Raw genomic sequence first — 25,478 nt, forward strand, 5'->3', positions numbered from 1 at the left:
CAGGTGACAACCGTGTCACCATGTAAGGAGCCTGTCACCACACCATGCAGGTGATGACCATGTCACCACACTGTGCAGGTGACAAGCGTGGCACCAGGCCGTGCAGGTGCAGGGCAGCCCGAGGAGGGACGGGGCAGCGAGCAGAGGCTTCTCCCGCCAGCGCTGCAGGAGCAGAGGCCAAGGCCCCGCTGCATCCAGTCCAAATCACTTACCCAGCCAAAAGAAGACACAGCAATCAAGTCAGCTCTTAAAAAACTACCTAAAATCAATCCTCCTTAAAGCCAGYGCTGCTCACTTTAAAGCACGTATCATTTAAAAGCTGTATCTCACCCTGAAGCAGTCACTTCAAGCAATTAGTTGAAATCTTAGTTTGAGAGCGCTAAGCCATAAAAACATCAAATAGTCATCAGTCCTCATGGACATTAGTCAAGCAAACTGTCCAGCTAGATAGAAATGAGCAGCTTACTGCTTAGTGCCAGGGTGCTGATGTGTGCGCCACCAGCTGTATTCCTACCAAAGGCAAAGGCACGGAATAGATGAAAACACAATACGAAATGGCACACAACAGGGAATGCAGAGCCACCGCGTCACCGACTAGCCCTGGAGAGCGGGAGGAGCAGCTTCTAAGAGCAAGGAAGGGATTTCCCCGGAGCAGACGGAGCCCGGCGCTGCGGCCGCACGGCGGGAGGGGGGGTGGTGGTGGGAGCGAGGCGGTGCCGAGCGGCGCCTGACGCCCTTTCCCGTTGCAGGAAGAACCGCTGCTTCCTCCGCACGGCCGCCGCGTGAGCTGCGGGAAGGCCCCCGCCGCCGACCCCGCCGAGTATTTATTATTGACTGTTCACAAGATAGGACACCGAGGCACCGCTTAAATATATTTAACATGGTGACAGGAGCCACTAAAAGGACTTCAGAGCGCGCTGGAGAGCCGCTGCAGGATGACTCTTTTGCCAAGCTCAATAAAAGGACTCAGCAGCTCATGGTCGTTTGGTTTTGTAAGTGTTTGCAGGTTTTTTTTTGGTTTTTTTTTTTTTACGTGTGAATTAAAACTTGTATTCTGCAAATACCTTGGTTTTCCTTGCATCCTGTTAGGCACACAAAGCACTCGCAAGAGAAGTGCAGGCTGCTGGCTGGACTTTAGTCCTCTATCCCAGCCCTGGCAGGCGCCCGCGGCAGATCCCGATCACGCCTCCAGCGCATTGCCTTCCACAGCGGAGCCGAAAATTCCACTGCAACCCAAACAGCGGCTCTGGGAAAGGAGGGGACAGGAGCACACGGGGAATGAGCCAGCAGCGCTTCTGCGAGGCCAAACATATCAGGGTCCACCTTGCACAAACACTAGTTAACTACTTAAAATACTTACATTTAACCCTGCTTAAAGAAAATTCATACTGTGACTTGTGCACAGAAATGCTCATTATTTTCAAACTATTTTTATCAGTACCTACTTTTTGATGAGAGGCATGTGAACGGAGAGGACTGCCAGGAGTGGAGCCACTTCACGCTGGCAAATACCGGCAGCTCTGGGAYACCTGAATAGGGAAAGCTCTTTTCCTTTGTCACAGGCAGAGGATTAGACCCAAAGAGGCTGCTTAAACTGTAATACCACTGAGGAGAAAGCCCACCTGAGAGAGACAAGCACAGTGTTTTTAAAATTTAATACAGAAAATCTATTTGATATTTATTAAACTTAGTTTCTCCAGTTACAGTTTTGCATTGTACAAAGCATTTTAATGACACAGTAGTTAAAAAGATCTTTACAAATTGAAATGTGATACCCTTTTCTCCAAATATTTTAATTGCCATAAATTTGTTTAAAAATACACATTAAACGCATGTTTCAGACACTAAACTTTCTATAATCTCAATACCACAAAATACATAGAATATACTATACAGATGTGGAAAAAATCTAGTTAGTATATAATACTTTGCTCACCATTAACAGCTTTATTACGTGAAATGCACATACTGACTTAGAAATCCTAATTTTGAGCCCCAAAGTACCCTTTGAAATTTCAAATGTATTGCAACAAATAAAATCACAGTCCTTTTTTTTAGGTTTTGGTTGAAGACAGATGCCTAAATATTTTGATAGAAACAAAACGTAACACATGGACTTGTCATGTACAAAGCATAAAACAGAGACATCCCATTAGTTGCTAACAGTACCTTTCTGTATGATTAATAAGGGCTTCATTTATAAGCGACAGCTTAAAAGTTACCTTCCCCCCCCGCCAACCCTCCCCCAAAGAAAAACCCTTCTTCACCAAATAATAATTTCAAATAAGATAAAGGATTTTTAATAAATATATAAGCACTTTATCCTCCATATACAAAATTTCTTAAAACAATTTAAAAGGGGGGACCAGATACAAATGTCAGTGACTGTGCTTGCAAAGTCCGGCGTGCCGGCAGCGCCGGGAGCCGCTCGGCGCCGGGAGCCGCGCGCRGCGGCACCAAGGGGCACGCTCCCGCGACGCTGCCGGGTGAGATTAAAAACCGGGGAAGCGTTTGCACAGAGACAGCCTCTAAACACCCCGCGCCGCAGCACGGCCGGCGCGCGGAGGAAGGCGGCAGCCTCGCGGGAGCCCTGCCCTCCGGCCTCCCCACAGCGAGGCCGGCTCCCTCACGACTCACGGCTCGGACACGGGACACGATTCCCGGATTGCTGGAGCTTGCAGAGCCTCCCTCCGCGCTCGGGAAGCTTCTCCCCCGGAACGGGTCGGCGTCTGTCTGAGTTGGCGAGCGAAAGCTTTGGCTACTCTTTATGTTTGAGGATATCTAGTATTAACTCTGCTGCTTGGAAATACACCGTTTTCCATAACACTGATTCGTTCGAGAAAGCAATTTAAGCCCTGACCAAACTATTCACCAGGAATCGAGGAATTTGGAAGTTGCTTATTCCCCAAGGGGCAATTCAAACTCGACTTGCTCAGGCCCTTTGTATCTGCCTCACTATGAACACTGCAGTGACAGTAAATATCCGTTAGGTAAATGAAACATTAAATACAGCAAAGGTAGTCTCTCTTTCCCTTAGTTTCCCATTTTGGCAAACTACATAATTATCTGCCTACGGCTTTATTTTACTTGCCCCAGGCAAGCACTACATTATTCTCATAAAGTCCTGACTCTCTGTATGTTGGGGCCATTCATAAATACATTTCAGGGCATTTTTTGTTATCACAGCAATCAAGCCTCAGCAATCTAAAGGAATATACATTGCACTCCTGTATAATATGCAAGATTTATCACCAATAAGATGGCGACTCAGCACTCAATAAATAATATATCAATATAGTCAGTTGCACCATAATCTAAAAACAAGTATAACATATACTTTGGACAGACTGAGTTCATATATATATACATATATATTAAAAGACACATACAATACAAATTGCATACTGCCGTCAAAAGCCAAGAAGAGCCATCCATATGCTCCACTTTATGGCTAATAGTTTCAAATTAAAATAAAAGTCTTGGGGCTGTTTTACTCCGGTGTCCTGAAGAGTTATTTAGAATTGCAAATGGTTGCACCTTACCGCCTAGGAACCCGCGCGTTTGACCGCGACACCGAACGGCACCGCTATCTGAGCAAGCCTAGTCTGATGGAGCCACCTGGAAGGTTCTGCYGGCTGCGCGGGCGAGCGGGCTCCACTCGCAGGATTCCCGCGTGTCCCAGGGCTTCCCGAGCGAGCGCCGCGTTCCGAGCCGGAGCCGCGGGCAGCYGGGCGCCCCACAGCCGCGCTCTGCACCAGCCCCGAGCGGGGCCCAGGACACAGTCCAGCTCCCTGCAACCGCCGCCAGCGCCAGGCGGGAGCCGCCAGCCCTCCCTGCATCCGTCTGGAACAGCCCCTGATGAGCGAGGCAGCTCTTCCCACCGGGAAGGGCACGGCAGGCCAGCCCTGCGGAGCGCCCTGCTCAGCTGGGACACGCTCAACCAGCTCAGCTCCGCCTTGCTACACCCCAGGAAGTCTTCTGGTCACCCAAAGACTATTTCTCAAGATCCACCGATCTAGGGATAAGCAATATATTTTTAGGAGACCAATTTTGTACGACACCAAAAGGTATTTGTGGGACTCTAGTTAAGGAAAAAAAATTCCCAGAGATGAGACCATTCCTGCTTACAGCAATGGTACCTGTGCACAAAGGAGCAAGCCAAAAAACAGCCATGCTGGCTAGTGCAGCACTACACAAAAAATAAACTATGAATGCAACTTCTAAGAAGGTATTTTTACATAGCGTCAAAAGTGTGCTAGGCACTTTAGAGTATTAAAGAAAAAAACAGTTGACAGTGTCCCATTAACCAAGATGCGGAGTTCGAGGGTACAGAGTTCTGTCTGGAACAGCAAACACGAAAAGAAACGTGATCTTGCACAGTGATTCAAGAGGAAGGATGCTCCGACAGACCCGAACGGCAACGCGAGGCGGCTCGAACGAAAAACTCTCAGGTCTGTTCCCTGTGTGTCAGTCTGTTCGTAGCAAAGCTTTTCTGGAAGTACAAAACAAGTTGGAACGCAAAGGAAGCTCTATGAATATGCAGCTACCTTTTAGTAGGTTACTAATTTGCAAAACTCCTAAACTCTTAAAGCCCATAGGACATACTGCAGTACTAAGGAGCGGAGAATTCTATTCCTTCTTTCGAGGTCGCCATCCTTTTGGCACTTAACTACAACTACACAAAAATTTAGTGCAATAATTTTCCTGAACATGCACGTTCATATCCGGTAYGGAATAAGGGGTTACTGGGAGATAAAGCAGCTTCTGCCATCRCACTCTCACGTCCTCAGAGTTCGACTCTTCCAAAGGAGACCACTGCAATAAGGAGCCAGCTCGTATGACAGACACTAGTACTTTTAAAAAGGGAATGGAATTTTGCCAAAGTACTGCAGAAGACCACTGCATACAGTATCCCTGGTCCTGCTGTAAAACATCTTGTAAACAGTTCATAAAATCTTCATCTAAAAGTAAGGCATAAGGCACACCAGACATGTTAGGGGCACTAAGCAATACTGAAAGCAGTAGCAGTTTAAACCTTTGACTCGGACAAGCACCTTACGTGGAAAGGTACTTTGGTTTGCACGGTTTAAGAGCAGTCAGCTGCAACTCCACCAACCGCTTCCGTTGCACCAAGTCGCTTCCTCTAAAGGGAATATTCTGCTCCGTCAAACACACCAAGCGGTAACGGGGCTGTCACCGACCGGGGGCCAATACGAGCCGTGAATCGGCGCTGCTCTGCGCCGAACAGCGCGACCAGCTCCCTGTGAAGGCAGCTGTGCTCCCACCCCACGATGGCTGCTGCACTGTCAAGCTGTAGTGTCCATTAGCTATCAGTYCCTAAAGGAAAAAAATGGACCTTAATTTCTACTTGAGATTCCTGGTTTCTCAGTCAATGCAAAAGATACAAAGGACAGTTCTGGTAGGAATTCAGCTACTGTTGGTTTTCTAACCACCACGTTGACTGATTTTCAAAGTATCAAAATCATGACAAGCAAGGAGACAAAACCTGTTTTGAATGAAGAGATACAAAAAAGCACAAGATTGTCCGTTTCAGAAACCTTTCTTGTATGCACCGTGCCGCTCAGACTGAAGTTCATTCCTACACCATTACTACTCTGATAATACATCAAATGCAAATTACTGTAATGTTTTGTGATTGTTATAGTGTTAAATTGATGCTTTGAAACTGCCTTGAAAACAACCCAAGTCAGATCCAATTAAATATTTTTCCATATAAATTTCTTTATAATTCTTTTAAATGAAGTATCTTAATACGTAGAAGAATATCTGGAACTTTTCTATTTAGTACAAATTCTGCAATAATAAATCTGTCATTGTCATTTATTAGTTGACTCGTAGGCATTAGGCATGACAAGTATGGTGTCCCTACACTCGAGAACCTATCAACCCTATCGTACAGGCTCTACCACCACAAGACATTACAGAGTAACAAAGCTCACAAAGTACTTAAATAAAGTGTCTACGTTTAATTTCTGCTAAGTACTTGAAAGGGTAAATTCAGTGAAAAAATAGCTAAAACTGCCCCAAATTGGGCTTTTCAAAATTAAAAAAAGATTAAAATAAATAGGATTTAAACTGGCTAGTTATGTATTATGACTGGAAATCCAATGATCTATCCATGATAGATCAACAAAACTACATCTTTACATGTAGCAAATTTTAAAATATTTAAATAACTTAAAACGGGAATACTGAAGAAGTCCATTAACCAGCTCATTTGGGATTAAAACACAAAACACATATGAGGATGGGAGACGTGAAAGCATTCCTTGCTCTTAGTGTCAACTAAGCAATGTGTTATGGCAGTCTTCCTTATTGACATGACACAGTGTTGTGGAGATAAATCAGAGGCAGCGAGAAAAACATGTTCTTTTTTCCATTCCTTCAGTTCAAAATATCACTTGGCATCCAGGCGCAACCAATGTAATCCCTGACGGGTGTAACGCACTAGGTCTGTCATGATGCTTGAATTAAAAATCAGAGGGCCCATAACTTTATCCAGTTCCGCAAAGAACTCTAAAATAACAAAAACACACATTAAACTCTGCACATGTTCTTTCACATTGTCTGCTCTGCCAGAAATAGCAGGCTAAAAACTGCAATCTTTTCCACACAAATCCTTCAGATTAGGACAGATGGAAGAAATGCAATGTGGCGGAATGATGAAAGAATAAATATATGTATACACATATACGTACACAAGTGTGCGCACACACACACACAAGGTTCTTTTGAGTTGACATTACTACCCTTTTGCAACAGGCTGGTTGATATAAATATTTCAAGTAAGGTTACACTGCTGCAAAGCTTTCTCTAGCATTCTCCCTACGATGTGCGTATTCCTTCAAAAAAGAATTTTGGAAATGGAAGTGTACTGAGCACATCTCAATATACTGAGCAACCAGCAGGGAATTTAATGATGCTTTTTCTCTTTCATAAGCAGCAAGGAAACACTGCCCCTCCACCACCACCTGCATGACCCAGACTGCGAGCCCAGGTYGCTGCAAATGCAGCTACAACTCTCCAGCTTTTCCTTGCATAGCCCCCACTCAAACACCCTGTGCACTGTTAACGCAACTCCAAAATGCAAAGCCTAGTAGCACATCAGCACAAGTGGGTACAGCTGATTTTCCAACCTGCCTGCGCACACCTTACCTTTCTGTTCTTTCGACAGCTGTTCGGCTTGGTCCCAGATTTCAGTGGCGTAAAGGAAGTTGGAGGTGACTTGGACATAGCTGGCTGCCATCTGATGGATCCTCTGGGGGATCGTCACCGAAGACCCGCTCCCTGAAGGGTTGGCTGCTCCAGAAGAGTAATTTCCTGAATTCCCTGGAGACAGCTTTGGAGACACTGGAGACGGCATTCCAACAGGCTTGCTGCTCGGCAAAAGGAAAGCATTAACATTTGTTAAATATCTCCCGGTGCACTTCAGATGTATCACGCTATAAGGCTCTAAGACGTCTCTTCCTGCATCTCAGAACCTGACATGCTAAACCATGCCCCTTTTACCCGAGAAGTCAGGATTTGTCCTGCAACAACGGCAATGYGGGAGCTTTAGCAGCTAAGGATCCTCCCATGGATATGCTTTGACTTCATAACCAAACCTCAAAACTCTTCATCTTTTACTTACATCTTTTATATCAAATTTTAAATTCATTCATTGGTTAAATAAATTAAATATTAAATGATAAGAAAAACACAATCAATATTAATTCTAATTAATTAATTCTAATTAATTCTACACTACCATAATGTTCCATTTTTCAGTGATATAGGAGAAATCTGAAATAATCTCCTAAAATTTTGAAATTTGATACTTTAACTATCAAAGGTCTTAAGGTTTTAAAGGTCTCAGGTTTGTGCGTAACCTGTGTGTTAACGCCACATACCCTTTCTTGCAACAAGGAGTTGCCTGACAACCTATCTTTGCAGCACTATCATAAGCAGCAATCCTCCATTCTTTTATCAGAAAAACTGAATCAAAACCTAGACCGGGAATTAGCCAACAACCACCACAACTCTCATGAGTAAAAAGCTACTTTTGGACATCCTCAGGAACACAGTTTATGCAGGAAACTAGCTAAAATTGATAAACAAGTAACCATTTTCGCTACTTACTTTCCCATGCCAGGTGATGGTGCTTGAGAATTGTTATAGGAATTCTGTTTGGGGAAAAATAAATTTGTCACCTGATTTAATGCTTGTATTTAAGTGGTTATCAATAGTAGCATTAAATAAATGAGGTTGTGTGTCCTTTTTTAAAAAAATCAAAATAATATGAATTGGCACTTTCTAATTTGAGAAAATATGATGGCTAAGACAGAGAGTAAGTGATGAACTTAGCAACACAAAACAGGCCAATAAACACACATAGCATTAGAGCAGCTCTTAGTTCTAACCATCTAGATTAGATCCTGCTGACTCTTACGATGTTTAATTTTCTTCAGCCCATTAACTGGAAGAAATCTCTTATTACTGGCATTGAACTATTAGAAGCATCTACTGAAACTCAGAGTCCTGCAGAGAGAAGACTCTGCAGAACTCGAGTCCTGAAACTCAGGACACTTTAGAAGCCTACTTTCCTCCATTTCAGAACTGAGGAACATTGCAGAAAAATCATAGCTGGCTTTCTCATCTTCAGTATCTTGATTCAAACAAATTCCAAGAAGGTCTCTTGGTCTCCTTTCCACGAAAGGACTTTTAAGTCAGTTATAGAGAAATTTAGAYAAATTCATAAAAGGAAATCTGAGCAGTCAACTGAAAACAACAAGAGTTCAGAAAGACCAGTTTGATTGTGAATTAGAAGTCAGCTTTGATGACAGCTTTTGCTACGGTAGGACAGCTGCATGCAATGTACCCCCAGACAATTCCCTTAAACTTAAACATGAAAGCAAAGGTTCAGCTTTGCTATAACTACAGCAAGAAAAGTGTTTTTAATGCCCCTTCAAGCCTACTAAGTTATTCATTTATTAAGTCAGACAAAAGCTAGATCAAATAATGAGTGGAGAGCCATTGCACTAGGACTGGCAGGGTTGGGACATTACAGTCAAGCTGTCTCTTCTCAACTTTAAACCGCCCAACTTGAATAAACTTTCAAGGTCCCAGATGCAAATGGGGTTTGTACCAGAATTTCCGTGCAGCAGCACGAAAACTAGAGAAAGGAATTTTGAGTGATGTAGAGTTTCAACTTTAATAACTTTTGATCTTATAGGAAAATATATATGCAATTACCTTAAGATGTTCGGTCAGAGTTTTAGAATATTTCAATGCACTTTCCTTCTTCAGCTTGAAAAGCCTTAGGTATAGAAGAGATTGGCACCGAAGACTGACCAAAAATAGAAGAGCAAAACATTTATAATCAAGTCAAAGATAACACTGCTCAGCAAAGTTCAAAAACCTAGCAGTTGCGTGTTTAAATCTTTATCTCCCAACTCTGAAAATCCAGTACTTTAGTTAAAACTTTTGCAAAAAGTCCCTAACAATCTTTAGCTTGCCAAGGAAGCAAGTATGTAGCTTTGTGCCTTACTATCACCAYCCCAATGTGCTGGTATAACTAAGTCCAGCTCTGAATTCAGGAGACAACAGAGACCAGGAGGTCAGAAGACCTTCTAGCCACTTCATTTAACAAACTTTTTGCATCAACAGTGCAATAGATATCACATCAAGGAAGTCATATTCTAAAATATTAGCACTAGTTGACATAACATTAGGAAAGCCTGACAAAGTGAAAAATTAAATAATCTTCTTAACAGTTCAAAGACTTGTCGCAAGTTATCACCACCTCTTCCTCCCCACTTTGCAATGACCAGATATATAACATCAACATTCTCTACACACAGCTAAAAGGATAACTCATATATTTGATTCAAACACACCTAAGGACTCCATGTAATACAACATCTAACTGACATTATCTAATCAGCACATTGTATGTATACCAGCACACACATACCAGAGCACTGCTAGCCTTTTATCCGCGGCTGTAGCATCTGGTGCCAAGTAATTCTTCAATTTCATAGTGTATCTACAAGCAAACACATCACAAACAAAAACTAAAGCATTACACCAGCTTTTTAAAATCACCATCATACACACATAAGTTCTTATAAATTTCTAGTTCAAAGGGTTTTCCATTTCAGGAATCTTTCTCAGGTCTAAACAAAAAGCTGAGATAACTGAAATAATTTTGCTTTTTAGAAAGACCTCAAGAACCCTAGATGAAAGCATCTCAACCTTTGTGAAAATGCTTTAAACCTCCAAAACTCAAAAGAAATGGTGAATGAACTAGTTTTACCCAWGAGCAATGAGAGATTACAGAGGTTGGTGCAGAGACATACAGAAGTTAGTGTGCAGATAGAGTAAAATCTAGCTTCACTTCCTAAAATCTTTCCAAAGACTTGATTTTGCACCTGCTTTACAACACTTACTTGATTAATTCCACAGTTTCTGAATACATAGGGAACGGGGACTTGGATTCCTGAGCATTTTTCTCCAATGCATTCCCACACTCAATGAACGACACTACAGCATCTAGGTAGTACACAGCTTTCTCAAACCTGTCAGACTGAGAAGGAAAAAAAAATCTAAGAACAAAAGGYAGAGACACATACAACAAAGTTCCAGTAGGAAACGACAGCAAAAGGACAAATTCTGTAAAAAAAAAAAAAATCCAGTATAATGTTCAAATATTGGATAAATATTGGAGATCATCTTACCAACGCATCTGCATTATGTTTTAACTTCTTTGCTTCTTGTAAATAATGATCAGCTGAGTAAGTTCTGCAAGACAAGACACAGAAATTCAAGGACTTGGCACCACCCATACTGCATTTCATTTTATGACTTAGGTTTCTTAATTTTTTTTTTCTCTTTGTATCTCAAATTACAGGAGCTACAGCATTATTAATCTTGTTTAGTAGATTTAGTAGTCATGAGACAGACTCTCATGACTTGATTAGTAGTGGGTATTTATTAAACTCTAATTACACATTTCAATATATTAATGTTATAAAACTGTAATTACACATTTCAATACATTAATGCAATACCTATGAGTTCATTGAGTGAAGTTCAAATTAAATTCTCCCATCCATCCTATTTTAAGGGAGATTCTTAGCCTRCAGGCTAAGAATTAAAGATACTAGAAATCAGCATTTTGATCAGCTACTTGCCTTCAAAACACACTATTGTTCTTAAAATTTATGAGATAAAATTGTATAAAAATATATACTTAGAATTATAAAATTCTGATTACAACACAAAATGAGAAATCCCTGCAATCTATTTTATCCTAAATGATTGATTGAACACAGYGTTCTAGAATCAAATTCACTTGACTTGAATTGTTTGGAATTCACTTCCAAACAATTCTTAATCAGGAAGTTACTTTCGCTTACTGGCATGACCATAATTTTATTTCTAAAAAGAGCCTGAGGACAAATTAAAGGCAGTGCATTAAGAGAAAGAATTGCGGTAAAATTTGAATTAACTGGTAGAAGTGAAAACTGAAGTCTATACAAGACAGCAAAGTATCTGTATTAAGTATCTATGTTCTTTCCAAGACATTTTCTTTGACAGTGCACAAGTGAATCGCATACTCTCAGTTAGCAATTTGAGAGCCAGATGCTCCTCTGTGTTGAACAGCAGCAGCCACTGGCTGCAGAAGCATGTCCTGCTCCAGAGCACAGGCTCGCAGCTGGCTGCAGTGTCCTTGCAGGGTGAAACAGGCCCACCAGCACTTCAACCATCACAGCAGCCCTCGTCTGCTCCCCAGCTTCTCATGCCCCTCAGGAGCTCACAAGACGAGGGCAGCTCCTCTGCAGGACCTCGCTGCTGGCCAACGAGTGACACACGGAGCAGCCAGACAAGGACATGCCTACAGGGGCAGCGTGCGGTTGTGCAGTGTTAGATTGTACTTAACACCAGCTCTGAGAGAGACAACTCTTGTCCACATGGACACAGCTGCGCTCTGGGATTAAAGGTCCCACGAAGAGAAAGACACGAGCGAGGTACGTTCAACTGCTCTTACCTGTCATCAAAAACAAGCTTTGCTCTTCGTGACTTTGAACTCTCCACTGACGGATTAGACACAGGAGGACAGTTTGATGAATTGTTCAGAATCTTCTCCTGAAAGGAAAATTATTACCAAATAACACATTTAAAGAGTAGTTAAGTCTTTTCTGTTGTCTGCAAACAAAATCATYGACTCCAGAAGCCTTCCACTCCGGGAGCACTATCAATACACTGCCAGTAAGAGCTATCTGTTGCTTTAGTTCTCCCTCAGAGCAGTGATCCTTCCTGGTCATTTTTAGACTCTGCTTTTGAAGGTTTTGTAGGCTGCAGATCCTGCTAGTGAGGTCTGCAGCTGAATAAACTGCTGCAAGGTGCGATCCCATCCTTCCCCACAGGCTTGGGACCTTCCTCCAGAGCGCTCAGAGCAAGATGACACCGACCCCTCCAGTACACTTTGCAGTCACAAAGACAATGGAGAAATTCATCCAAGGTAAACATGCCATGCCCCAACAACCGGCTATACAATAGAAAATGTTTATCTTGGGTGTTTGATAACACAGTTTAAACTGTGGTATCACAGTTAACACTGTTGGGTGTCCTCCTAGGCTAACTTCTGTCCAGTAGTACATGTTTACATACTGATGAAAAGGCACAGCATTACCAGTTAGTGACTTAAGAGCACCACCTCCATGATACTTTTAAAACCATCACCTAAATATCTTGCTAAACTATATTGATCAAAAAAGTGGTTTTCTGTATCATCTTTCTGACAGTGTCTTCTCCCCTCCAACCACAAAGAACTCCTTAGGTTCCCAAGCTGGCATCTTTCTGAGGTTCCTGGTCCCAGTGTGTCACACCTGGCTAGTTYACATAAGCATTCAGGAGTGTGAAGCATTAGTATTCCACAAGCTCCACATTTATTGACTTCTATGTACTTACACACTAGGACATGAAGAAACGCACACCTAGAACTAATCACATTTTAGATTGAACTGCAAATTACTGTTTAGATCAAGCTGAGCACCTTAAACTGCAAATCAAAAATGAACAAGCATTAAGTGTTTACAGAATAAACCTTTTACCTTGGCTTCTTTTGCACTGCTTGAACCCTTCCCCTCTGTCTTCTTTTGCTTAGAAGATGAGCTGCTTTTACTACCACTGCTGCTCTCCTTATTAACATTGCTGCTAGACTTCAAGGAAGACGACTGACTGATTGTCCTCTTCCGGGACCCATGTTCTTGCTTGGAATCCTTCTGAAGGACTGGGGCAGCAGGAGAAGGCAGTAAATCCTTTTCTTTAACAACACTTGGCTTTGAAGACCTAAACAAAATGAATAAATTATTTTTCTTTTTATTCAAGGAAAAAAAGAAGAAAGAAAAAAAAAAGGCCACAAGACTAAACAGAGCACAAGAAACTAACGCCAATGTTAGCACTATCCTGGCTATTGCAGCTAGTCAGCCTGACAGCYCAGAAGAAAGCTGCACCAGATAAGTGTTCTCTGGAACCCAGGAAATGGGAAAATACCCGAGACTGCTGAGGTTTGCTATTGCTGGCTTCCCACTTGACAGATAAGGCGCTGAAAATAAGTATTTATACACAACATTTTAATAAAATTATTTTGTTTCAGGTTAAGTGTCTTTCTGATAAAAGCACTCAAACAATCAAGCAAATWTTAGAACAGAAAAACCAGAAACAAAACAGAAACCCTTCTACTTGTTTTACACCCGTTTTCTGAACTGTAAATCTGAAGTAAAACTGTCTCAAGAATAAGCATAAGTGAAATTTTCCCCATTGATCAGTAAGGAGGAGATACTTGGTAAGGGGAAGAGTAGGACATTCACGTTCTCCTTGACCACACTGAGGTCCCAACATCAGAAGCACAGCCAAGATTCCTGAAGATACTCACTCCCTACTGCTGGAAGTCTTGTGTCCTGATGAAACTTTTTCTTCCAGTTTCGTTTTCTTGCTTTCACTGGCTCGATTTTCATCATCGTTCTGAATAAAACAAGCAAGAAATACATAAAGGCAAACGTTCACAGCTTCACTGAGTGGGGTAATGCTTGACATTTAACAGAAGGCATTTGGTGGGCTCTCACAGTGTACAGAATAGCACCCTTACGCACCACAAAAACATTCCTAAAGCGCCTAGTCCATACAGATGCTGCACCAGACCCTGATCTTGGAACATAGTGAAAAAACAGGCATAGCTTATAAACTGCCAACCTGCCTCAGAGCGGGGCAACGAGGTTGCTCATATTAAAACAACCACTATYGGACACAATAAATAATAAATCTGCCCAAGGCTTCAGTATGAAATTGGGAGACAAATTTTATGTTGGGAAGCCCCACAGCACTAGGGTCTTACAAAGTTGAGGGGTAAAATAACGTGCAAGACTAAAAAGCTAAGTTCAGAAATGAAGACTAGATCTTTAACAGAAATTTCACTCTAAAGTTGAAGTGTTTTGAAGGAGAATTTCCTTATCAATTTCAAAATGCACTGGAAACAGAAATACAATGAACTAAATGGAAAATGGGGCCTCAAGTCATCTGGCAACATAACCCAGATTCAAAACCAGGTTTCACTTTTGTCACCGTRCTGCTGCAGCCCTGCACAGCATGATCACGGAAACCTGTTAGCAAATAATGCTTAGAAATTAAGCAGTGAGTGACAGAGTTGGGTAACCTCAGCCAGCACCCACAAACCTAAAAAGCAGCGGGGTGAGGGCAGGGGAGCTTCCTGCCGGCTGCCCCAGGAACAGGCCTGCACCTTCTGCACCGGGCGAGTCGGCTGAGGATTCAGAYTGATTAATCATCAGACTATTTGTGGGCATAAAGCCTAAATTGAAACGGGTCATACCAAAGCCTTGTTTTTAGAAGCAAGAGCACGGCGCTTTAATGCTGTAACTACATATGTGAACTGAAAGGCATAATTGGCCAAGGAAAGAGCCTGAGCTAGGAAGTGTAGAAGAAACCCTTGCTCGCAGTTACATGTCAGGTCTCCTAGGCGATACCAGCTCCCAGAAAGCGATCAAGTTTAGGTAGGTTGCTCAGTACAAAAAATGGATTAACTAGAACTGCTGTCTGTCTCCTTCAGGGTCAAATGACTCTGAGTGATACCAGCTAATTTTCTGAAAACCTRTTTTACGGCCACTGCCAAATTCCTGCCAAAACTAAAATTTCAGAATGAAATCCAAATCAGTACAAACTTTTTTTTTTTTTTTTTTTTTTTTTAAATCCCTGAAGCATAGCTTCACAGTTCTCAACTCATTCTGGGGAAAACAAATATTTACTAAAACTCCCAACATCACTGTGTTCATCCTCCAGAATAGGTTTGCTCCTTATACGAGCTGTATATTTTCTATTCAATCATTTTGAAGGCATTTTTAAAATCCCACTACCAGCTACTACTTAMCAACGTTTCTTCCCAATACTACTACTTCTATTAAGCTTGTACTCATTAATTTTGTCCATTTTACTGCCTTCAGGGATACCTACCTTTTTTATAGTTGAAAAGATTTTTTTGTTTGTTTTTAAAGATCCGAGAAGATAAAACACCATTATCTCAGCAGTCCTCACTAAAGCAGCACACTGAGCTCATGGGGGCTGCTGCGACACCCCAGCCCCATTTGTGCCCCAGCCCCATTTGTGCGGCGCTCTCGTGCGAGTGCATGACTCACTGCTCTAGGCCCTGCTCTTGCTGGAACAGAGTTCCTCTTGGCCAGGTGAGATTGCAGCTGGATCCACTCCCCCAGCTGACTTGCAGTGCAGCAGCGAGCAGGGCCAGACCAAGCGAGGTCAGGACAGGGCATGAGAGCAGGACTCGCACTTGCCAGGGCCGCAGGCGAGGAGGAGCCGCAGGAGCAGGGCCGCCCCGGCTGCAGGGCCAGCTCTGCCATGGGCCCAGCCCCTTGCCTTCCCCTCTTCCCTCCAAAGAAAATCCCACTCATCCTTCTCATAACAACACAGGAATGATCATTCTGGTCTACACGTAACAGCCGACCTGAATCACCTCCCATACTGCTCAGGAAAGCTGCTGCACTGAGGCATGACCCGGGTTCCTGGGCTACACAACCCACTTCAGCCACACTTCACTAGTGGGATTGAGATAACACACTTTTTYTCACTACAAAACTCATCACCTGTTTGTGTTTCCTTTTGCCTTTTGTAGAGTTTTTGTCAGAGGGCTGCTTCTGAGAATCTCTCGCGTGCTTCTCCGGCACGTTTTTCTTTTCCGCTTTGGGTGCGTCAGCATCCTTGTAAGGCTTCCCTGGTATTCTGGATAAGAGGCTCAGGTCAATCTTCACAATAAGTGGGTACCTTTCATCAGGATCACTGAGTGGTGAAAGAAGTTCTTTCTCTTCCATAGGAGAGAACATTCTTTGCCGAAAAAAGCTGTCATCCTCCTCCATGGAAGATTTAACAGGAGTCCTATTGCTCTCAGAGTATTTGGGTGTTTGTGATGAAGGAGGCAGGCTCTCATTTTCATCTGAATCAGAGGATGAGGTATCTGTTTCTATGAATTCCCTGGATTTCTGGGCAGGTTTGCTTGAAGCCTTATATTTCTTTTTCTCTATTGTAGGCCGAGGGGAAGATTTGGGCTCCTTCTTTATATTAGGTTTTCTGGAACCTTTTGTGGCTGCCTTATGCCTATTTGAAGGTATATTTGTTGCCATGTCTACAGGAGTTTCACTTTCTATTTTGAGACCCCCTCTAGGCTCTTCAACAGATGTCTTCTCTGCCTTCTTGGGCTGCTTTTTACCTACAGTCCTCCTCTGTGTTGAGCTGTCACTCTGGGCAGGTGATTTCTGCCTGCCACGACTGCTCTCCGAGCCCTTTTGGGTGGATTTGGAATCTCGCCCAGGCGTAGAAGAAATCGAATCCTTGGATCCGCTTTGATCGGTATATCCGCTCCCTGCCCCCTGGTCCCGTCCCTCCTTTTTGTAGCCTTGTGAGGATGGGATATTGCTGTCCACGGAAGAAGCTGGTGATACTTTATGTGGATTAACTTTGTTCAGCCAGTTATCCAGTTGCCACTTGTTTGTTGGCGGTGGCTCTGGCTGAAATGGAGTAAGAAAAAGCAGCATTAGATACAAATATCTACTGTATCAGGGCTGTACGTGCTGCATGGCGAAGCAAGAGGCACTCCAAAACAGCCGAGAGCAACGGGGAATGAAGCGCAGCTGAACGTAACGTATGAATAACGTTCTCACTCTTCCTTCACCTCAAACCCTACCTCGGGGGACGCGCTCTGCGATGGTTCGTTAGCTTCACTGTCACTGGAGCTGCTTTCGCTTTCAGAGTCGGAGCCCGAGCTGCTCTCAGATCCGCTGTGGCTGCTCGAATCATCCCTGGAGTTATCTGCTCCTTCACTGTTATGCTGTGAAGGTTCAGAATTACTGAAAACAGAAATAAAGAAAAATAAAYGTCATGCAAGCCACAAATACACTTCCGGTAGCAGAAATAAAATTAATATTGTAATTAACATGAGAAAATTCAACATAATGAAACACAGCGACTATCCTGGAAACAAGTGCATGCCTTTCTGCTTTTTCTCCCCTTCTCCAGACAATTAGTATAATTTTTAAGGAATATGTTATTTAATCAATGATTATATTTTAATCCTCTTTTGTTTTAAAACACATGACAAACGTGCATTTTAGCAATGAGATCAAGCTGAAAGTGCTGAGTACCATCCTTTGTTTTCTGGGCTGCAACCCACCAGGAATGCCTACCTTCCAGGTGTGCTCCTTGGCACCGTCTTATCACAGTCCTGTAATTAAAAAAAAAAAAAAAAAAAAAAAAGATGATGAAGTTTCTAGAAGTTATTTTAGAACTGCATATACTGTTAGGTTGAAAAGTGACAATTTTGAGCTTTTAGATTTTACAATATTTAGCTGCAGTAGCACCTTAACTAAGTACTTGGCAGCCACATACAAATATCTTTCTTTGCACCACAGATGTGCTATTTTCTGAGGTCCTTTTGTATTCTAACTAGAGCTCTAACTAGAGCTGTAAGAGTTCCCATTTCCTCTGTTCAACAACACGTTTCCAACTTTTTGGATTCAAAAATGAGTTCAATTTYGAATTCAGACAATTCAGAATTCGGCAATCTGCTTCCTGAGATGCCCTGAGTACTATTACTTAACCAGCTAAATGAAATACCTTTTTGGGGGGGTTGCTTGTTTTTCCTCTTCAAAAAGAAGGCTATGGACTGCTGCTAGGTACCAGAGACCCTACACGTATTTTAAATTTAGCATTCTGAATGCTAATTAGCTATTATTGACAATGAGGAAGAGACTTCTCAATGAAAATAAAGGTGCTGCTATACCTCCAGTTAGAGACAATGACTGGTAATAAAACATCACACAGTCRCTTTTATCACAATTTTGAGCCAATAGGGCAGAATATTGAGTGTACTATTTTTAAACAGCAGGCCATCATATGCTCTTTTAAGTGCATTCTATTTCCATATTATATTCCTAGAAAGTACATTTGATATCAGCAAAACACCACAAGAGTGTCTAGATAAAAATGTGCTGTTTCTATAACACAGAGAGTTACAACACAGATAATTATAAGCTACATTTTTTAATAACTGAAAGTTTATCCAAACCATGGCTATTTGGTTCTTTTTTTAGGTACAAATGTCCTCTTGGGGCTTTGCCCCTCAGTTTTGAGCACTGCTGAGGTGCTCGTTGGTGAATATATTCACTATGTTTTTCTGAAATTTTGATATTTAAGAAACATACCTGCTCTCCATCGCTGTCTTCACTACTGCTAAGTTTTAAGTCATCTTTCAACATACTAAGTAAAAGGGAAAAAGTGAGACAAGTTTTTCCACATGCTCTAATTACTTTCAAAGTATTCATCTCTATCCCAACATGCTACTGTTTACACTACTGAATAGGCTGCGTGGGCGAAACCCATAAGAGACCATTCTAAAACATTTAACATATAACAATGGTGAATTAAATCAATCTTTAGAGAAAGATAAAGATTTTAACTCATTAGTCTGTTAAATTTAGCAAGGAAATCTGACACTTTATTAATACAGGAGGAGACAAATGCCTGTGTTCCCCTTCTTGCACACAATGGACAAGAGCACTGTTTTCAACAGAATTAAACACTAGTTTAGGTAACACTAGGGGCCAATACTGTTCCCTGTCTTGTGAGAACAGTACAGCTACTCTAAATTATCATTTTCCCATTACTATTTGAAACCAATTAATCTATTACTTATGCTATTAATACATACATAACACCTTCACAATGCTGAAAATATATGAATGCACAGAAAGCATGTAGCATGATATGGGGCCTTTGTGCTTATCAAAAACCACTTTTGATTACAAAAATAAAACATCTTACTCTGTCTGGTTCGATTCACATCTGGAGAAAGAAAATGAGAAAGGGTTAAAAGTCTAATGCATCTGAGTAGAAGTCTCACAGTACGGCTGCTCTACTGAAAATTTGAAGAGAAACACTGACTTAGGGTCCAAGTCCCACTATATTTTTCATTGCTATCCCCTTCTAAGACACTTAAAATAAAAAGCTTTCACACTGTGCACAACTGCTTCTTCCTACACATCCTAATGCAGTGACTGTCCAATACTATAGCTTGCTCACGGATGTTCTCACATTATCTGGCTATAGATATAGCACAGTTCTTCCTGCTGTGATAAAACCAAAACGGTGAACTGTTTCTATCACTAATTGAACTGGTCGTATATAAGGACCTTCTTAAACAACATATTTTTAGGAAACTGCCTATAAGTCTACAGTACTTCAAGTTTTATTTTCATTGTTTCTTTTCCCATCTCACTGGCCTTGTGCTTTTTAATTTTAATACTGTAGGATGTCCACTAAGGAGCAGACCTAATTTCATTTCGCAATTATATCCCAAGCTCAGCTTCCAACAGCTAGTTTTCTGAATCTAAAACCACTTCCGTTGAACATACAACCAAGTGCGAAAATTCCACTGCCATCAACATGCTTGTTTGGTAACGATCTTTGAACAGCACATGTTGGATTTGCAGGAGCAAGAATGAGGCTACAGCCACTGAGAAACTTCCCATTGTATTTTTTCCTGGCAATTGCAAGACAGAAGCGTTACGCTGTTTGCATACTTCAATAAAAATAATTGGGGGCCAGTTAGGACACCAGATATAAATTTAGCCAGATCTCTGCAAGTGTAGCTGCTATCTCCTCAGCATGGAAGCAGTTCTCATCCTGCCTCTCCACCAAGGGCTCCGAGCYGGCAGCCCCGTGGGCACCAGCCCTGCTCCTCTGCACTGCATGAAGGCAGCTCCCAAGGCGATTCCTTGGCACAACCCTCGCGTGCCCATCCCAGGAATAACTGGCAGGAAAGTACAGCAACCGAAATAGGGCACAGCCTATTTGCTACTTGCACCAACGTGCCACAGCTGGTCTGCTGCCCCAGAGAACTGGTGTTCAAAGAACGTGATCCTTAAGTATGTTAARGGAGTCTGTGTGAGAACTGATGCATTCTAGTAACAAGGGAAACAGCTATTTGCCAAATCTTAAATATATATATATATAAATATATATATACATATATATGTGTGTGAAGATTTTACATATATATGTTTATGTATATATATATATACATACACAGAGATAACACTTCTCAAACAACCACTGAATTCTTACTCAAGAACCACTTACGATTTGGATTGATGACCATTGGAGGCTTTTGATGAAGGATTGTATCTTTCTAGATGGAAAAAACAGAAGAGAAATACAGAGTTTAAGACTCAGCCAGGAAATGTGCCAACTCCAAAGCTGCCAGAGGTAAACAGCCCCAGCTAAACAGACAGGAGAATGGCTGAACAAACAGGAGAAGCCAATAACTAGTTGCAACCAGGTACCACCTCTCACATGCCAAAYAAATGAGTGGAGGCAGCAACAAAATGCTCAACACAACAAGCAAGCTAATCGAGAAGAGAATATACATCTACAAATTTGTTTACATCATAGCTGTCAAAAGCAATACATGCAGAATTTATTCCGAATGGTGTGAACAGTTGTTTTGCTCCTGTGAGGATTAACCTCTTCCCTCCCCCAGGCAGGACAGGGAACAGAGATCAGCAGGTCAAGTTCTGGCGTGTTTCAGCATCCCTGCATGGAGGAGCAATCTTTAAAGCCACAGAGCAAACTGAAAACAATTCTGAAACAGAAATATCTAACAATATCTAGTTTTCTTTTTTTTTTTTTTTTCTCTTTCTACTCTTATCCTTTTATTATTATTTTAACTTTCAGTAGTTTGACAAACATAGTACAACAGGAACAATAACTATTGTTCCCCAGGAAAACTCAAACAGGAGTTAAAAAGTGTCTCTGCATTTTGATTAACTTTTGTCTCTCTGTTTAGACACCTAAAAATCTGTAGTTCCTGTAACATAAGTCTATGATTTAGTATTATGGAATTAAGCTTTGTTTCCCTAATTCCCTACTGTATTAGGTGTTTACAGTAAGCTACTTGTGAATATCTAAAAATAAACCACTCCGCTTTTACTATTTAATCTGTTTAATCACTTAGGGAAGGAGTAGAAAGACTTCTGGAAGGCAACTGTAGAAACCTATTTCAATTTCACCAGGTACACTACCAGCAYTAAATTATTAATTCCAATAAGAATCAAAATAGAGTAAAAGAGGAATAAGAATTGCTTTTGTCCAAAATTTGAAAATGCATTTTGGGCCAAGAAACAGAAGCATATGACTAAGCATATTACTATTCTAGCTCTTCAGCAGAACTTTCTTTTGATTTTACATCCCCAAAAGGAATATGACAAAGATAAAGGAGAAAATGTAGTGCACATATGCATAAAATGTGCACATATGCAGTGTTTCCTACATGTCCCCAAGATGGAACTTCCTCCCCCTTCTCCCTTCAAATAAGTTCTAGGGTTCTTTTGTTGGGTTATTTGTTTTCTAAAGTACAGTTATTTTCCATCAGTTTAACCAATCCRGGAGGCATCATTTCAAGAATTAGAGAACATTACAAGTTGTAGCTGAATATTTATTTTTTAGAAGACAGTACAACCTTGCAACTTGGTCATAGCTTTGGAACTGTCATCGCAAAACATGACAGACAACCAAATAATTGTTTTATAGGTTAAAACTTGAGAAAGTAGGGAAAAACTTAAAACTTAGACTTTATCCCTATGACCAATCTGGAAAATTTCATTCTCTGAAAAGCCTAATATCCCAAGGGATATTAAGAACAATGAATCACAACAAAAACATTCAACATGTTTTAAAGGAAGTTTAATATACTCACTCTGTTCTCCAGTGCCAAAACTGGACTGTTGAGAGTCCTAAGGGGAAAAAAGATCAGAGAAGTTTTTTCAAAGAGGATTTCAGCACATTGAAAATCATGCTGTAATCAAGCTATTTTTTTTTCCGCTTGCAGGATGGCACCTAACATCAAAAGCAAACAAACCAAACCAAACAAAGATGGATTCTTAGGCAGGCCCCAACTCCTTTTTATCAACAACAAGGTACATCAGGGATGTAGCATTTCAAGGCTTGACATTCCTCCTCCTYAGCTCATCCATCCCTGCTCTGCTGTTGCAAGAAAGGCCATGTGTAGCTGTATTTCATGACACCTGAAATCCAAAAATCCCTGTGCAACTTCTCCGAGTCCTACCTTTACGCATGCTCAGCACAGAGAAGCAGTTCAGTATAGGTTTTCCCCCCATGACTTTCCTTACACACAGAAAAGCTTTCTTGGTAGTTCTTGTATGTTYTCTCTTAATTTCCTTTCTCTGCATTTATCTTATTATTAGGAAAAACAAAAGAAAAGAGAGCATAAAAGGCAAGGAAAATCCAAACAGCCTCGCAAATTTTAGCACCTAAGTATTCCAATTCCAAGAAACCCTTTCCACCTTCCAAATGTAGTACGTTATCTGCTTATTCAAAGCATAAAATATTGTTTTAACAAACAAAAAAAGCAGCAGCAATTATCAGAAGCTGCCTTCTAAGCTAGAATGCCGTATTTCAGTAGCACCTTCCTGCCTGACCTCATTTTAAAACGAAGAAAAATGCTGACTCTGTAAAGAAAAAATGAAAACACTTGAGTCTACTCACAAAGTTTTATACACGTATTTTACTCATACACTTTGCCAATAGAAAACCAGAAGAATAATTCAACAAGTTGTAGGCTTTTTAGTATGCATCTCTCCAAACAGCCAAATCAATAAAGTACAGCAGTTATATATAGAATTTGAAAATACCTATTCAAAAAAAAAAAAAAAAAAAAAAAANCAGCTTTGCAGAGCACACTTGGATATTTTCTTGGATATTTTCCAATTTCCTTTAACTTTTTTTTTTTTTTTAAACTTTTTATTTCCAAATTGAAAACCATTGGAATAGTGTGCTCCAGAAAGCAGGCTACATCACTACTTTCAAAAACACAGGAACTTTCATTTGAAGGTGTTTCAAATGCCTCTAATCTTTACAACTTGAACAAACGGAAGGGACAATAAAAATGAAATTAGCCTAGGTTTAAATGCAAAGCCAAGATGCGGTCGGAAGGAAGTCGTTGTGTGACTTCACGGAAAGCAGCAGCTCTCCGGCAGCTCAAGTTCGACTGATTTTTATCTTTTACAGAGATAGAGGGAATGCAAGTGCGATCCCCCAATCTCCTCCTCCCTCAGTCACCTTAGGTCAAGGAGAGGGATGAGGCTGAAATCCAAGGGGCAGGAAAAGGGTCTCGGGTGCCCAGCGCGGCCGCCCATGACCAAGCTCCACACCGAGCACCAGCCCCTGGCCGCTCCGGCTCCCTCCCGCCTCAAAGGCACAGGGCGCTTCCCGGTGTCTGCACTTTAACGAGGTGTTCATTTAAAGGTGCAACTTCTCCCTAAAACATAGCCATCTACATTATCTCCCAGTATGTATTTCTTTAAGAAACTCAGTTTAAAAAGTAAACTTTCAACTCCAAACAAATTTAGAGCAATATCTTCTGGAGGACAAGCTCAGAAAGAAGAAATCAAAAACAACGTGAAGGAAGGAAATCCTTTTAGGCTAACAATACCAGGCGGTGAGGCCGGGCAGTTCAGGCACTTGAGCAGGAAGCGCCAGTGCCGCCTGCAGGGACAGGGACACTGCCCGAGCAGGGGCTGCCAGCTGGGCGCCCGGCACGCACCGCGAACGGGACCATTGCTATTCATGCTCCAAACCTCCGCTCGGATGTCTCATTTTCATTCCCCAGGTAAAAGTCCCCGTGTCAGGAACCAGGGAGCAGCAGCCCTGCCTCCCGGCCTTCCCCGCGGCTCGGGCACGGTGGCAGCGCTCCAGGGTGCCCACGTGCCACACAGAAAGGAGGCAAAACCTGCCCGTGAGGAGAGGCCGCTGCGGCTCCAGCCCAGCGCCTGCCACCCTTGAGGAAACTGCCGAGTTTTCACCRGCATTCCATAGGCACACCAGGATTTTCACTCCGGAGTTTTAGACCATAGGCCCGTGGCTTAAAAAGCAAACAAAAAAAATATGTAGTGCAAAGTTGCGGAGTGTTAGGCAGCTGGATAACATTCTTACCAAGACTCAGGAATCTGAGTTTTCTTCATTGAATCCGTAAAACTTTCCCTGACCTATTTCCATGTAGTTTAATCTTCTGATTCAAAGAGAACCTGGTAATAAAACCTGGATAAATTTATAGTAATGCTGAGAGGTTCCAATCAGGAATTTGGGGGCTCTTCTTGCCATTCTTGCCCTAGTGAGAGGGATCTTATCTCAACCAATCCCATAAATAAACTAGTCCACCAAACCAAGCTTAATGTGCACAGGAAAGGGCACCAGCCTTGCGCACACGAGAAGAACAGTGTGAAACTTTGCAGGACACTGTGTGTAAGCAGAACACTGTACTAAAGCCCAGCTTTCCTAGAGCAGCACTGCTTGACTACAGCGAATGCCAGTGCTGTTTTGTTTGCTGCATTCTGCGCCGGCTCCAGGCTAAACAAGCCCATGGCTCGCTAACTTGCTGGAATCCTGAGAAGATCCTGCTGCCAAGAACGACAGCGGGGAGAAGGCAACGGAAATTATAGGCTTTGGATGTGGAGAGAGAAGTTGACAGAGTTCCACGGCTAAGATGTGCAGCCACAGAATAAAAAAGCTGGCAAAAAATCAAAAGACTCAGAGCAGCCATAAATGGAATTTTTTTGCAAGCTGGGTGAGGAAATGCTATCCAGGTTGGTAGGTTCAAAAAACCACAACCTACCGTTTTTGTTCATATAGCAGCAAGACCACAGGATCTTATTTAGTTTCCCTCCACATTTCTGCACACCTTTCAGGCCAAATTAAGTCAAATGGACAAAGAATGGAACAGTCCATAGCAATTCTACAGGGTGCTTGCAGTGTAAAGGGAAAACACCTCCCCAAGGATTCAGGAGCAAGTAAAGCAGTGAAGTAAGTTTCTTCTTAAGAAAGAA

General features: G+C 41.9%; 1 protein-coding gene across 1 annotated transcript in view; it reads right to left on the reverse strand.

Moving 5' to 3' along the window:
• Window positions 1–5,780: 5,780 nt before the first annotated feature.
• AFF4 (AF4/FMR2 family member 4) overlaps window positions 5,781–25,478 on the reverse strand; it is a 29,982-nt gene continuing 10,284 nt past the window's right edge. Inside the window, exons 6-22 of the mRNA XM_026045762.1 lie at window positions 22,334–22,370; window positions 20,719–20,767; window positions 19,402–19,422; window positions 18,783–18,837; window positions 17,766–17,803; window positions 17,267–17,429; window positions 16,173–17,090; window positions 13,940–14,028; window positions 13,116–13,353; window positions 12,050–12,147; window positions 10,737–10,800; window positions 10,449–10,585; window positions 9,974–10,045; window positions 9,253–9,346; window positions 8,140–8,183; window positions 7,177–7,397; window positions 5,781–6,537 (exon numbers count right to left, since the gene is read on the reverse strand). Coding sequence (XP_025901547.1) covers window positions 6,419–6,537; window positions 7,177–7,397; window positions 8,140–8,183; window positions 9,253–9,346; window positions 9,974–10,045; window positions 10,449–10,585; window positions 10,737–10,800; window positions 12,050–12,147; window positions 13,116–13,353; window positions 13,940–14,028; window positions 16,173–17,090; window positions 17,267–17,429; window positions 17,766–17,803; window positions 18,783–18,837; window positions 19,402–19,422; window positions 20,719–20,767; window positions 22,334–22,370 — 2,457 coding nt within the window. The 3' untranslated portion in view covers window positions 5,781–6,418. The remainder of the gene's footprint in view (window positions 6,538–7,176; window positions 7,398–8,139; window positions 8,184–9,252; window positions 9,347–9,973; window positions 10,046–10,448; window positions 10,586–10,736; window positions 10,801–12,049; window positions 12,148–13,115; window positions 13,354–13,939; window positions 14,029–16,172; window positions 17,091–17,266; window positions 17,430–17,765; window positions 17,804–18,782; window positions 18,838–19,401; window positions 19,423–20,718; window positions 20,768–22,333; window positions 22,371–25,478) is intronic.

Source organism: Nothoprocta perdicaria, unplaced genomic scaffold (assembly GCF_003342845.1).
Source record: "Nothoprocta perdicaria isolate Ctin4 unplaced genomic scaffold, notPer1 scaffold_107, whole genome shotgun sequence".
Taxonomy (NCBI): domain Eukaryota; kingdom Metazoa; phylum Chordata; class Aves; order Tinamiformes; family Tinamidae; genus Nothoprocta; species Nothoprocta perdicaria.